We start from the raw sequence: 13,588 nt of genomic DNA on the forward strand, positions 1-13,588 counted from the left end.
TGGAGTCAGAGCAGGACTGTGCACAGGGGGGACCCCGATACTGGAGTCAGAGCAGGACTGTGCACAGGGGGAACCCGATACTGAAGTCAGTGCAGGACTGTGCCCAGGGGGGACCCCGATACTGGAGTCAGAGCAGGACTGTGCACAGAGGGGACCCCGATACTGGAGTCAGAGCAGGACTGTGCACAGAGGGGACCCCGATACTGGAGTCAGAGCAGGACTGTGCACAGGGGGGACCCCGATACTGGAGTCAGAGCAGGACTGTGCACAGGGGGGACCCCGATACTGGAGGCAGAGCAGGACTGTGCCCAGGGGGGACCCCGATACTGGAGTCAGAGCAGGACTGTGCACAGGGGGGACCCCTATACTGGAGGCAGAGCAGGACTGTGCACAGGGGGGACCCCGATACTGGAGTCAGAGCAGGACTGTGCACAGGGGGGACCCCGATACTGGAGTCAGAGCAGGACTGTGCCCAGGGGGGACCCCGATACTGGAGTCAGAGCAGGACTGTGCACAGGGGGGACCCCCTATACTGGAGGCAGAGCAGGACTGTGCACAGGGGGGACCCCGATACTAGAGGCAGAGCAGGACTGTGCACAAGGGGGACCCCGATACTAGAGGCAGAGCAGGACTGTGCACAAGGGGGACCCCGATACTGGAGTCAGAGCAGGACTGTGCATAGGGGGGACCCCTATACTGGAGTCACAGCAGAACTGTGCACAGGGGGGACCCCGATACTGGAGTCAGAGCAGGACTGTGCGCAGGGGGGACCCCGATACTGGAGTCAGAGCAGGACTGTGCACAGGGGGGCCCCCGATACTGGAGTCAGAGCAGGACTGTGCCCAGGGGGGACCCCGATACTGGAGTCAGAGCAGGACTGTGCCCAGGGGGGACCCCGATACTGGAGTCAGTGCAGGACTGTGCCCGAGGGCACCCCGATACTGGAGTCAGAGCAGGACTGTGCCCAGGGGGGACCCCGATACTGGAGTCAGTGCAGGACTGTGCGCAGGGGGGACCCCGATACTGGAGTCAGTGCAGGACTGTGCCCAGGGGGGACCCCGATACTGGAGTCAGTGCAGGACTGTGCCCAGGGGGGACCCCGATACTGGAGTCAGTGCAGGACTGTGCACAGGGGGGACCCCGATACTGGAGTCAGAGCAGGACTGTGCACAGGGCGGACCCCTATACTGGAGTCAGAGCAAGACTGTGCACAGGGGGGACCCCGATACTGGAGTCAGTGCAGGACTGTGCACAGGGGGGACCCTGATACTGGAGTCAGAGCAGGACTGTGCCCAGGGGGGACCCCGATACTGGAGTCAGTGCAGGACTGTGCACAGGGGGGACCCCGATACTGGAGTCAGAGCAGGACTGTGCCCAGGGGGGACCCCGATACTGGAGTCAGTGCAGGACTGTGCACAGGGGGGACCCCGATACTGGAGTCAGAGCAGGACTGTGCCCGGGGGGGACCCCGATACTGGAGTCAGAGCAGAACTGTGAACAGGGGGGACCCCGATACTGGAGTCAGAGCAGGACTGTGCCCAGGGGGGACCCCGATACTGGAGTCAGAGCAGGACTGTGCACAGGGGGGCCCCCGATACTGGAGTCAGAGCAGGACTGTGCACAGGGGGGACCCCGATACTGGAGTCAGTGCAGGACTGTGCACAGGGGGGACCCCGATACTAGAGGCAGAGCAAGACTGTGGACAGGGGGGACCCCTATACTAGAGTCAGAGCAGGACTGTGCACAGGGGGGACCCCGATACTGGAGTCAGAGCAGGACTGTGCACAGGGGGGACCCCGATACTGGAGTCAGAGTCAGTGCAGGACTGTGCGCAGGGGGGCCCCCCGATACTGGAGTCAGTGCAGGACTGTGCCCAGGGGGGACCCCGATACTGGAGTCAGAGCAGGACTGTGCACAGGGGGGACCCCAATACTGGAGTCAGAGCAGGACTGTGCACAGGGGGGACCCCTATACTGGAGTCAGAGCAGGACTGTGCACAGGGGGGACCCCTATATTGGAGTCAGTGCAGGACTGTGCGCAGGGGGGACCCCGATACTGGTGTCAGAGCAGGACTGTGCCCAGGGGGGACCCCGATACTGGAGTCAGTGCAGGACTGTGCGCAGGGGGGACCCCGATACTGGTGTCAGAGCAGGACTGTGCCCAGGGGGGACCCCGATACTGGAGTCAGTGCAGGACTGTGCACAGGGGGGACCCCGATACTGGAGTCAGAGCAGGACTGTGCACAGGGGGGACCCCTATACTGAAGTCAGAGCAGGATTGTGCACAGGGGGGACCCCGATACTGGAGTCATTTCTGCCCCTGACGTTATATCATGGATTATTGGACTGGTGGAATGATTGACTACCCCCCCCCCCCCCTCTTAACATCTATAACTTAAACCGACACTTTACAAACAACATTCAATCAACCCGATTAAACCCAAAATAACATTGACATTGAGGCTCATGTTGGGTGGTGGAAACCGGTCACAGCATTTATTAACAATTATTCTTTAACAATTTCAAACATTATTGAAAACATTAGGTGAAGGAAATCTCCATCCAAACGGTAAACGGCTCAGGACTGCACTATGCCCATCTGGACTCCCAGATGGCAAGTCGGCCAGACGAGCAAAGTACACGTCTGAGATCTCCATTTTCCGCCTGCTGTGACTTCAGAACTAAAGAAAAACACAAATATACAAAAAAAAATAAAACAGAACAACCAATAAATTAGTGAGGGAGGGAGGGAGGGACTGCTTCATGAGTGCCACAGTCAAGAGAGGAAGGGGGAGGAGACTCGCTCCCCTTATATACAGAAAACAAGAGGGGAGGAGGAAAGTGCTCTGCAGCAAACCTCCTCCCCTTAAAGTGCACTTATGATTATTAACCCTTCCACCTCCACAACATCCTCCACCAGTCCAGGTGTACCCTCCGTAACCCGTCGGGCGTACACCGCAATCCATTAACCCCTTGTATTTTACAGGCTTTCCTGGAGCAGTACCTGCAGCCGGGGCCCCTCTGTCAGCTCTCTGGGGCCCCTCCCGCTGTGTGGACATTAGTCAGTGAGGAGTCAGTGACACGGAGCCTGAGGTCTGGTCTGACGTTCTGCCTCCGCAGCGCTGACTCACAGCTGGTGGTGAGTGTGAGTGCCATCCCCCGAGTGACCCTCCGCGAGACCTTCATCCCACCACATGCCCATCGCTTCACTGTGCGGCCGTACCCCCGACTCCTGGAAGTCAGCACCATATCACCCGCATAGGCCGTGGCCACCTCATGTATATAATGTTTTATATGCCTCAATCAGTATTAATTACATTAAAGGTCATTTTATGAGAATATTAAAGGATTTGCTGCCATTTGTCATCCCCCTGGACTCCATCATTGACTACAAGGTGTTGTGTGTAGGCCTGCAGTGTAACCATTTATGGAACGCTGGCCCATAAGGAGCAGGGGGAGGGACGCTGGCCCATAAGGAGCAGGGGGAGGGACGCTGGCCCATAAGAAGCAGGGGGAGGGACGCTGGCCCATAAGGAGCAGAGGGAGGGACGCCTGCCGATAAGGAACAGGGGAAAGGATGGTGACCCATAAGGTGCAGGGGGAAGGTTGGTGACCCATAAGGAGCAGGGGAAAGGATGGTAACCCATAAGGAGCAGGGGAAGGACGGTGACCCATAAGGAGCAGGGGAAGGATGGTGACCCTTAAGGAGCAGGGGGAAGGACGGTGACCCATAAGGAGCAGGGGGAAGGATTGTGAACCACAAGGAGCAGGGGGATGGACGGTGACCCATAAGGAGCAGTTGAAAGGACGGTGACCCATAAAGAGCAGGGGGAAGGATGGTGACCCATAAGGATCAGGCAGAAGGATGGTGACCCATTTGGTGCAGGGGGAAGGGCGGTGACCCATAAGGTGTATAGGGAAAGACGGTGACCCATAAGGACCCGGCAGAAGGATGGTGACCGATAAGGAGCAGAGGGAAGGACGGTGATCCATAAGGAGCAGGGGGAAGGGCAGTGACCCATAAGGAGTAGGGGAAAGGATGGTGTACCATAAGGAGTAGGGGGAAGGTTGGTGACCCATAAGGAGCAGGGGAAGGCTGGTGACCCATAAGGAGCAGGGGAAAAGATGGTAACCCATAAGGAGCAGGGGAAGGACGTTGACCCTTAAGGAGCAGGGGGAAGGACAGTGACCCATAAAGAGCAGGGGAAAGGATGGTGACCCATAAGGAGCAGGGGGAAGGATTGTGAACCATAAGGAGCAGGGGGATGGACGGTGACCCATAAGGAGAAGGGGGAAGGGCGGTGACCCATAAGGAGCAGGGGAAAGGACGGTGACCCATAAAGAGCAGGGGGAAGGATGGTGACCCATAAGGAGCAGGGGAAAGGACGGTGACCCATAAGGAGCAGGGGGATGGACGGTGACCCATAAGGAGCAGGGGGATGGACGGTGACCCATAAGGAGCAGGGGATAGGACGGTGACCCATAAAGAGCAGGGGGAAGGATGGTGACCCATAAGGATCAGGTAGAAGGATGGTGACCCATTTGGGGCAGGGGGAAGGGCGGTGACCCATAAGGTGTAGAGGGAAAGACGGTGACCCATAAGGACCCGGCAGAAGGATGGTGACCGATAAGGAGCAGAGGGAAGGACGGTGATCCATAAGGAGCAGGTGGAAGGGCAGTGACCCATAAGGAGTAGGGGAAAGGATGGTGACCCATAAGGAGTAGGGGGAAGGTTGGTGACCCATAAGGAGCAGGGGAAGGCTGGTGACCCATAAGGAGCAGGGGAAAAGATGGTAACCCATAAGCAGCAGGGGAAGGACGGTAACCCATAAGGAGCAGGGGAAGGGCGGTGACCCATAAGGAGCAGGGGAAGGACGTTGACCCATAAGGAGCAGGGGAAGGACGGTGACCCATAAGGAGCAGGAGGAAGGACTGTGACCCATAAGGAGCAGGGGGAAGGGCGGTGGCCCATAAGGAAGGTAACCCATAAGGAACAGTCAGAAGGAAAGTGACCCATAAGGATCAAGGGAAAGAGGGTGACCCATAAGGAGCAGGGGGAAGAATGGTGACCCATAAGGAGCAGGGGAAAGGACGGTGACCCATAAAGAACAGGGGGAATGATGGTGACCCATAAGGAGCAGGGGATAGGACAGTGACCCATATAGAGCAGGGGGAAGGATGGTGACCCATAAGGATCAGGCAGAAGGATGGTGACCCATTTGGTGTAGGGGGAAGGGCGGTGACCCTTAAGGTGTAGAGGGTAAGACGGTGAACCATAAGGACCCGGCAGAAGGATGGTGACCGATAAGGAGCAGAGGGAAGGACGGTGACCCATAGGGAGCAGGGGGAAGGATGGTGACCCATAAGGAACAGGGGGAAAGACGTTGGCCCATAAGGAAGGTAACCCATAAGGATCCGTTAGAAGGACAGTGACCCATAAGGATCATGGGGAAGGACGGTGACCCATAAGGAGAAGGGGAAAGGACGGTGACCCATAAAGAGCAGGGGGAAGGATGGTGACCCATAAGGAGCAGGCGGAAGGTAACCCATAAGGATCGGGCAGAAGGATGGTGACCCATTTGGCGCAGGGGGAAGGGTGATGACCCATAAGGTGTATAGGGAAAGACGGTGACCCATAAGGACCAGGCAGAAGGATGGTGACCCATAAGGAGCAAAGGAAGGATGGTGACCCACAAGGAGCAGGGGGAAAGATGGTGACCCATAAGGAGCAGGTGGAAGGTAACCCGTAAGGATCAGTCAGAAGGACGGTGACCCATAAGGATCAGGGGGAAAGAGGGTGACCCATAATGAGCAGGGGGAAGGACGGTGACCCATAAGGAGCAGGCAGAAGGACGGTGACCCATAAGGAGCAGGAGAAGGACGGTGACCCATAAGGAGGAATGAAGGATAGTGACCCATAAGGAGTAGGGGAATGGATGGTGATCCATAAGGAGCAGGGGGAAGGACGGTGACCCATAACGAGCAGGGGGAAGGACGGTGACGCATAAGGAGCAGGGGAAGGACGGTGACCCATAAGGAGCAGGGGGAAGGATGGTGAACCATAAGGAGCAGGGGGATGGACGGTGACCCATAAGCAGCAGAAGGAAGGACGGTGACCCATAAGGAGCAGGAGAAGGACGGTGACCCATAAGGAGGAGGGAAGGATAGTGACCCATAAGGAGTAGGGGAATGGATGGTGATCCATAAGGAGCAGGGGGAAGGACGGTGACCCATAAAGAGCAGGGGGAAGGACGGTGACGCATAAGGAGCAGGGGAAGGACGGTGACCCATAAGGAGCAGGGGGAAGGATGGTGAACCATAAGGAGCAGGGGGATGGACGGTGACCCATAAGGAGCAGGGGGAAGGACAGTGCCCCATAAAGAGCAGGGGGAAGGACTGTGACACATTAGGAGCAGGGGGAAGGATGGTGACCTATAAGGAGCAGGGAAGGACGGTGACCCATAAGGAGCAGGGGAAGGAAGGTGACCCCTAAGGAGCAGGGGAATGACAGTGACCCATAAGGAGCAGGGGTATGGACGGTGACCCATTATGAGTAGGGGGAAGGTGGGTGACCCATAAAGAGCAGGGGAAAGGACGGTGACCCATAAGAAGCAGGCGGAAGGATGGTGACCCATAAGGAGCAGGGGAAAGGACGGTGACCCATAAGGAGCAGGCGGAAGGACGGTGACCCATAAGGTTTAGGCAGAAGGACGGTGACCCATAAGGAGTAGGGCAAAGGATGGTGACCTAAATAGTGCAGGGGGAAGGTTGGTGAACGATAAAGAGTAGGGGAAAGGATGCTGACCCGTCAGGAGCAGGCGGAAGGGAACCCATAAGGAGCAGGAAGAAAGCCGGTGACCCATAAGGAGCAGGGGAAAGATGGTGACCCATTAGGATCAGGCAGAAGGATGGTGACCCATTTGGTGCAGGGTGAAGGGCGGTGACCCATAAGGTGTATAGGGAAAGACGGTGACCCATAAGGACCCGGCAGAAGGATGGTGACCGATAAGGAGCAGAGGGAAGGACGGTGATCCATAAGGAGCAGGGGGAAGGGCAGTGACCCATAAGGAGTAGGGGAAAGGATGGTGTCCCATAAGGAGTAGGGGGAAGGTTGGTGACCCATAAGGAGCAGGGGAAGGCTGGTGACCCATAAGGAGCAGGGGAAAAGATGGTAACCCATAAGGAGCAGGGGAAGGACGTTGACCCTTAAGGAGCTGGGGGAAGGACAGTGACCCATAAAGAGCAGGGGAAAGGATGGTGACCCATAAGGAGCAGGGGGAAGGATTGTGAACCATAAGGAGCAGGGGGATGGACAATGACCCATAAGGAGAAGGGGGAAGGGCGGTGACCCATAAGGAGCAGGGGAAAGGACGGTGACCCATAAAGAGCAGGGGAAAGGATGGTGACCAATAAGGAGCAGGGGAAAGGACGGTGACCCATAAGGAGCAGGGGGATGGACGGTGACCCATAAGGAGCAGGGGGATGGACGGTGACCCATAAGGAGCAGGGGGATGGACGGTGACCCATAAGGAGCAGGGGATAGGACGGTGACCCATAAAGAGCAGGGGGAAGGATGGTGACCCATAAGGATCAGGCAGAAGGATGGTGACCCATTTGGGGCAGGAGGAAGGGCGGTGACCCATAAGGTGTAGAGGGAAAGACGGTGACCCATAAGGACCCGGCAGAAGGATGGTGACCGATAAGGAGCAGAGGGAAGGACGGTGATCCATAAGGAGCAGGTGGAAGGGCAGTGACCCATAAGGAGTAGGGGAAAGGATGGTGACCAATAAGGAGCAGGGGAAGGACGGTGACCCATAAGGAGCAGGGGAAGGGCGGTGACCCATAAGGAGCAGGGGAAGGACGTTGACCCATAAGGAGCAGGGGAAGGACGGTGACCCATAAGGAGCAGGAGGAAGGACTGTGACCCATAAGGAGCAGGGGGAAGGGCGGTGACCCATAAGGAAGGTAACCCATAAGGATCAGTCAGAAGGAAAGTGACCCATAAGGAGCAGGGGGAAGAATGGTGACCCATAAGGAGCAGGGGAAAGGACGGTGACCCATAAAGAACAGGGGGAATGATGGTGATTCATAAGGAGCAGGGGATAGGACGGTGACCCATAAAGAGCAGGGGGAAGGATGGTGACCCATAAGGATCAGGCAGAAGGATGGTGACCCATTTGGGGCAGGGGGAAGGGCGGTGACCCTTAAGGTGTAGAGGGTAAGACGGTGAACCATAAGGACCCGGCAGAAGGATGGTGACCGATAAGGAGCAGAGGGAAGGACGGTGACCCATAGGGAGCAGGGGGAAGGATGGTGACCCATAAGGAACAGGGGGAAAGACGTTGGCCCATAAGGAAGGTAACCCATAAGGATCCGTTAGAAGGACAGTGACCCATAAGGATCATGGGGAAGGACGGTGACCCATAAGGAGCAGGGGAAAGGACGGTGACCCATAAAGAGCAGGGGAAAGGACGGTGACCCATAAGGAGCAGGGTGAAGAATGGTGACCCATAAGGAGCAGGGGAAAGGACGGTGACCCATAAAGAGCAGGGGGAAGGATGGTGACCCATAAGGAGCAGGCGGAAGGTAACCCATAAGGATCGGGCAGAAGGATGGTGACCCATTTGGCGCAGGGGGAAGGGTGATGACCCATAAGGTGTATAGGGAAAGACGGTGACCCATAAGGACCAGGCAGAAGGATTGTGACCCATAAGGAGCAAAGGAAGGATGGTGACCCACAAGGAGCAGGGGGAAAGATGGTGACCCATAAGGAGCAGGTGGAAGGTAACCCGTAAGGATCAGTCAGAAGGACGGTGACCCATAAGGATCAGGGGGAAGGACGGTGACCCATAAGGAGCAGGCAGAAGGACGGTGACCCATAAGGAGCAGGAGAAGGACGGTGACCCATAAGGAGGAGGGAAAAGGACGGTGACCCATAAGGAGCAGAAGGAAGGACGGTGACCCATAAGGAGCAGGAGAAGGACGGTGACCCATAAGGAGGAGGGAAGGATAGTGACCCATAAGGAGTAGGGGAATGGATGGTGATCCATAAGGAGCAGGGGGAAGGACGGTGACCCATAAAGAGCAGGGGGAAGGACGGTGACCCATAAGGAGCAGGCAGAAGGACGGTGACCCATAAGGAGCAGGAGAAGGACGGTGACCCATAAGGAGGAGGGAAAAGGACGGTGACCCATAAGGAGCAGAAGGAAGGACGGTGACCCATAAGGAGCAGGAGAAGGACGGTTACCCATAAGGAGGAGGGAAGGATAGTGACCCATAAGGAGTAGGGGAATGGATGGTGATCCATAAGGAGCAGGGGGAAGGACGGTGACCCATAAAGAGCAGGGGGAAGGACGGTGACGCATAAGGAGCAGGGGAAGGACGGTGACGCATAAGGAGCAGGGGAAGGACGGTGACGCATAAGGAGCAGGGGGATGGACGGTGACCCATAAGGAGCAGGGGGAAGGACGGTGCCCCATAAAGAGCAGGGGGAAGGACTGTGACACATTAGGAGCAGGGGGAAGGATGGTGACCTATAAGGAGCAGGGAAGGACGGTGACCCATAAGGAGCAGGGGAAGGAAGGTGACCCGTAAGGAGCAGGGGAATGACAGTGACCCATAAGGAGCAGGGGTATGGACGGTGACCCATTATGAGTAGGGGGAAGGTGGGTGACCAATAAAGAGTAGGGGAAAGGGCGGTGACCCATAAGAAGCAGGCGGAAGGATGATGACCCATAAGGAGCAGAAAGAAGGACGGAGACCCATAAGGAGCAGGCGGAAGGACGGTGACCCATAAGGTTTAGGCAGAAGGACGGTGACCCATAAGGAGTAGGGCAAAGGATGGTGACCCATCAGGAGCAGGCGGAAGGGAACCCATAAGGAGCAGGAAGAAAGCCGGTGACCCATAAGGAGCAGGGGGAAAGATGGTGACCCATTAGGAGCAGAGGGAAGGACGGTGACCCAAAAGGAGCAGGAAGAAAGACTGTGACCCATATGGTGCAGGGGGAAGGACGGTGACCCAAAAGGAGAAGGGGGAAAGACGGTGACCCATACGGAGCAGGGGAAAGACGGTGACCCATAAGGAGCAGGGGAAAGGACGGTGTCCCATAAGGAGCAGGGGAAGGACGGTGACCCATAAGGAGCAGGCAGAAGGATGGTGACCCATAATGAGTAGGGGGAAGGTCAGTGACCCATAAGGAGAGGGTAGAAGGACGGTGACCCATACGGAGCAGGGGGAAGGATGGTGACCCATAATGAGCAGAGGGAAGGACGGTGACCCATAAGGAGCAGGGGAAGGGCGGTTACCCATAAGGAGTTTTGGAAAGGTTGATGACCCATATGGAGCAGGAGGAAGGACAGTGACCCATAAGGAGTAGGGGAAAGGATGGTGTCCCATAAGGAGAGGGGGAAAGGACGGTGACCCATAAAGAGCAGGGGGAAGGATGGTGACCCATAAGGAGCCGGGGATAGGACGGTGTCCCATAAAGAGCAGGGGGAAGGATGGTGACCCATAAGGATCAGGCAGAAGGATGGTGACCCATTTGGCACAGGGGTTCCCCATAAGGTGTATAGGGTAAGACGGTGAACCATAAGGACCCCCCAGAAGGATGGTGACCGATAAGGAGCAGAGGGAAGGATGGTGACCCATAACGAGCAGGGGGAAGGATGGTGACCCATAAGGAATAGGGGGAAAGACGGTGACCCATAAGGAAGGTAACCCATAAGGATCCGTCAGAAGGACAGTGATCCATAAGGATCATGGGGAAGGACGGTGACCCATAAGGAGCAGGGTGAAGAATGGTGAACCATAAGGAGCAGGGGAAAGGACGGTGACCCATAAAGAACAGGGGAAGGACGGTGACCCATAAGGAGCAGGGGAAGGAAGGTGACCCATAAGGAGCAGGCAAAAGGAAGGTGACCCATAAGGAATAGGGAAAAGGATGGTGACCCATATGGTGCAGGAGGAAGGGTGGTGACCCATAAGGAGTAGGGGAAAGGATGGTGACCCATAAGGAGCAGTCTGAAGGTAACTTATAAGGAGCAGGAAGAAGGACGGTGACCCATACGGAGCAGGGGGAAGGATGGTGACCCATAATGAGCAGAGGATAGGACGGTGACCCATAAGGAGCAGGGGAAGGGCGGTGACCCATAAGGAGTTTGGGAAAGGATGATGACCCATAAGGAGCAGGAGGAAGGACAGTGACCCATAAGGAGTAGGGGAAAGGATGGTGACCCATATCGTACAGGGGGAAGGACGGTGACCCATAAGGAGCAGGGGGAAGGACGGTGACCCATAAGGAGCAGGGGAAAGGACGGTGACACATATGGAGCAGGGGAAAGGATGGTGACCCATAAGGAGCAGGGGATAGGACGGTGTCCCATAAAGAGCAGGGGGAAGGATGGTGACCCATAAGGATCAGGCAGAAGGATGGTGACCCATTTGGCGCAGGGGAAAGGGCGGTGACCCATAAGGTGTATAGGGTAAGATGGTGAACCATACGGACCCGGCAGAAGGATGGTGACCATTAAGGAGCAGAGGGAAGGACGGTGACCCAAAACGAGCAGGGGGAAGGATGGTGACCCGTAAGGAGCAGGGGAATGACAGTGACCCATAAGAAGCAGGGGTATGGACGGTGACCCATTATGAGTAGGGGGAAGGTGGGTGACCCATAAAGAGCAGGGGAAAGGACGGTGACCCATAAGAAGCAGGCGGAAGGATGTTGACCCATAAGGAGCAGAAAGAAGGACGGAGACCCATAAGGAGCAGACGGAAGGACGGTGACCCATAAGGTTTAGGCAGAAGGACGGTGACCCATAAGGAGTAGGGCAAAGGATGGTGACCTAAATGGTGCAAGGGGAAGGTTGGTGACCGATAAAGAGTAGGGGAAAGGATGCTGACCCGTCAGGAGCAGGCGGAAGGGAACCCATAAGGAGCAGGAAGAAAGCCAGTGACCCATAAGGAGCAGGGGGAAAGATGGTGACCCATAAGGAGCAGAGGGAAGGACGGTGACCCAAAAGGAGCAGGAAGAAAGACTGTGACCCATATGGTGCAGGGGGAAGGACGGTGACCCAAAAGGAGATGGGGGAAAGACGGTGACCCATACGGAGCAGGGGAAAGACGGTGACCCATAAGGAGCAGGGGAAAGGACGGTGTCCCATAAGGAGCAGGGGAAGGACGGTGACCCATAAGGAGCAGGCAGAAGGATGGTGACCCATAATGAGTAGGGGGAAGGTCGGTGACCCATAAGGAGAGGGTTGAAGGACGGTGACCCATACGGAGCAGGGGGAAGGATGGTGACCCATAATGAGCAGAGGGAAGGACGGTGACCCATAAGGAGCAGGGGAAGGGCGGTTACCCATAAGGAGTTTTGGAAAGGTTGATGACCCATATGGAGCAGGAGGAAGGACAGTGACCCATAAGGAGTAGGGGAAAGGATGGTGACCCATATGGTACAGGGGGAAGGGCGGTGACCCATAAGGAGTAGGGAAAAGGACGGTGACACATTTGGAGCAGGGGAAAGGATGGTGACCCATAAGGAGAGGGGGAAAGGACGGTGACCCATAAAGAGCAGGGGGAAGGATGGTGACCCATAAGGAGCAGGGGATAGGACGGTGTCCCATAAAGAGCAGGGGGAAGGATTGTGACCCATAAGGATCAGGCAGAAGGATGGTGACCCATTTGGCAAAGGGGGAAGGGCGGTGACCCATAAGGTGTATAGGGTAAGACGGTGAACCATAAGGACCTGGCAGAAGGATGGTGACCGATAACGAGCAGGGGGAAGGATGGTGACCCATAAGGAATAGGGGGAAAGACGGTGACCCATAAGGAAGGTAACCCATAAGGATCCGTTAGAAGGACAGTGACCCATAAGGATCATGGGGAAGGACGGTGACCCATAAGGAGCAGGGTGAAGAATGGTGACCCATAAGGAGCAGGGGAAAGGACGGTGACCCATAAAGAGCAGGGGAAGGACGGTGACCCATAAGGAGCAGGGGAAGGAAGGTGACCCATAAGGAGCAGGCAAAAGGAAGGTGACCCATAAGGAATAGGGATAAGGATGGTGACCCATATGGTGCAGGAGGAAAGGTGTTGACCCATAAGGAGTAGGGGAAAGGATGGTGACCCATAAGGAGCAGTCTGAAGGTAACTTATAAGGAGCAGGCAGAAGGACGGTGACCCATACGGAGCAGGGGGAAGGATGGTGACCCATAATGAGCAGAGGATAGGACGGTGACCCATAAGGAGCAGGGGAAGGGCGGTGACCCATAAGGAGTTTGGGAAAGGATGATGACCCATAAGGAGCAGGAGGAAGGACAGTGACCCATAAGGAGTAGGGGAAAGGATGGTGACCCATATGGTACAGGGGGAAGGACGGTGACCCATAAGGAGCAGGGGAAAGGATGGTGACACATATGGAGCAGGGGAAAGGATGGTGACCCATAAGGAGCAGGGGATAGGACGGTGACCCATAAAGAGCAGGGGGAAGGATGGTGACCCATAAGGATCAGGCAGAAGGATGGTGACCCATTTGGCGCAGTGGGAAGGGCGGTGACCCATAAGGTGTATAGGGTAAGATGGTGAACCATAC

General features: G+C 56.4%; 1 protein-coding gene across 1 annotated transcript in view; it reads left to right on the plus strand.

Moving 5' to 3' along the window:
* LOC140107126 (vang-like protein 1) overlaps positions 1–3,339 on the plus strand; it is a 43,750-nt gene extending 40,411 nt beyond the window's left edge. Inside the window, exon 7 of the mRNA XM_072131675.1 lies at positions 2,986–3,339. Coding sequence (XP_071987776.1) covers positions 2,986–3,261 — 276 coding nt within the window. The 3' untranslated portion in view covers positions 3,262–3,339. The remainder of the gene's footprint in view (positions 1–2,985) is intronic.
* Positions 3,340–13,588: the final 10,249 nt, after the last annotated feature.

Source organism: Engystomops pustulosus, unplaced genomic scaffold, assembly GCF_040894005.1.
Source record: "Engystomops pustulosus unplaced genomic scaffold, aEngPut4.maternal MAT_SCAFFOLD_118, whole genome shotgun sequence".
In the NCBI taxonomy this organism is placed as follows: domain Eukaryota; kingdom Metazoa; phylum Chordata; class Amphibia; order Anura; family Leptodactylidae; genus Engystomops; species Engystomops pustulosus.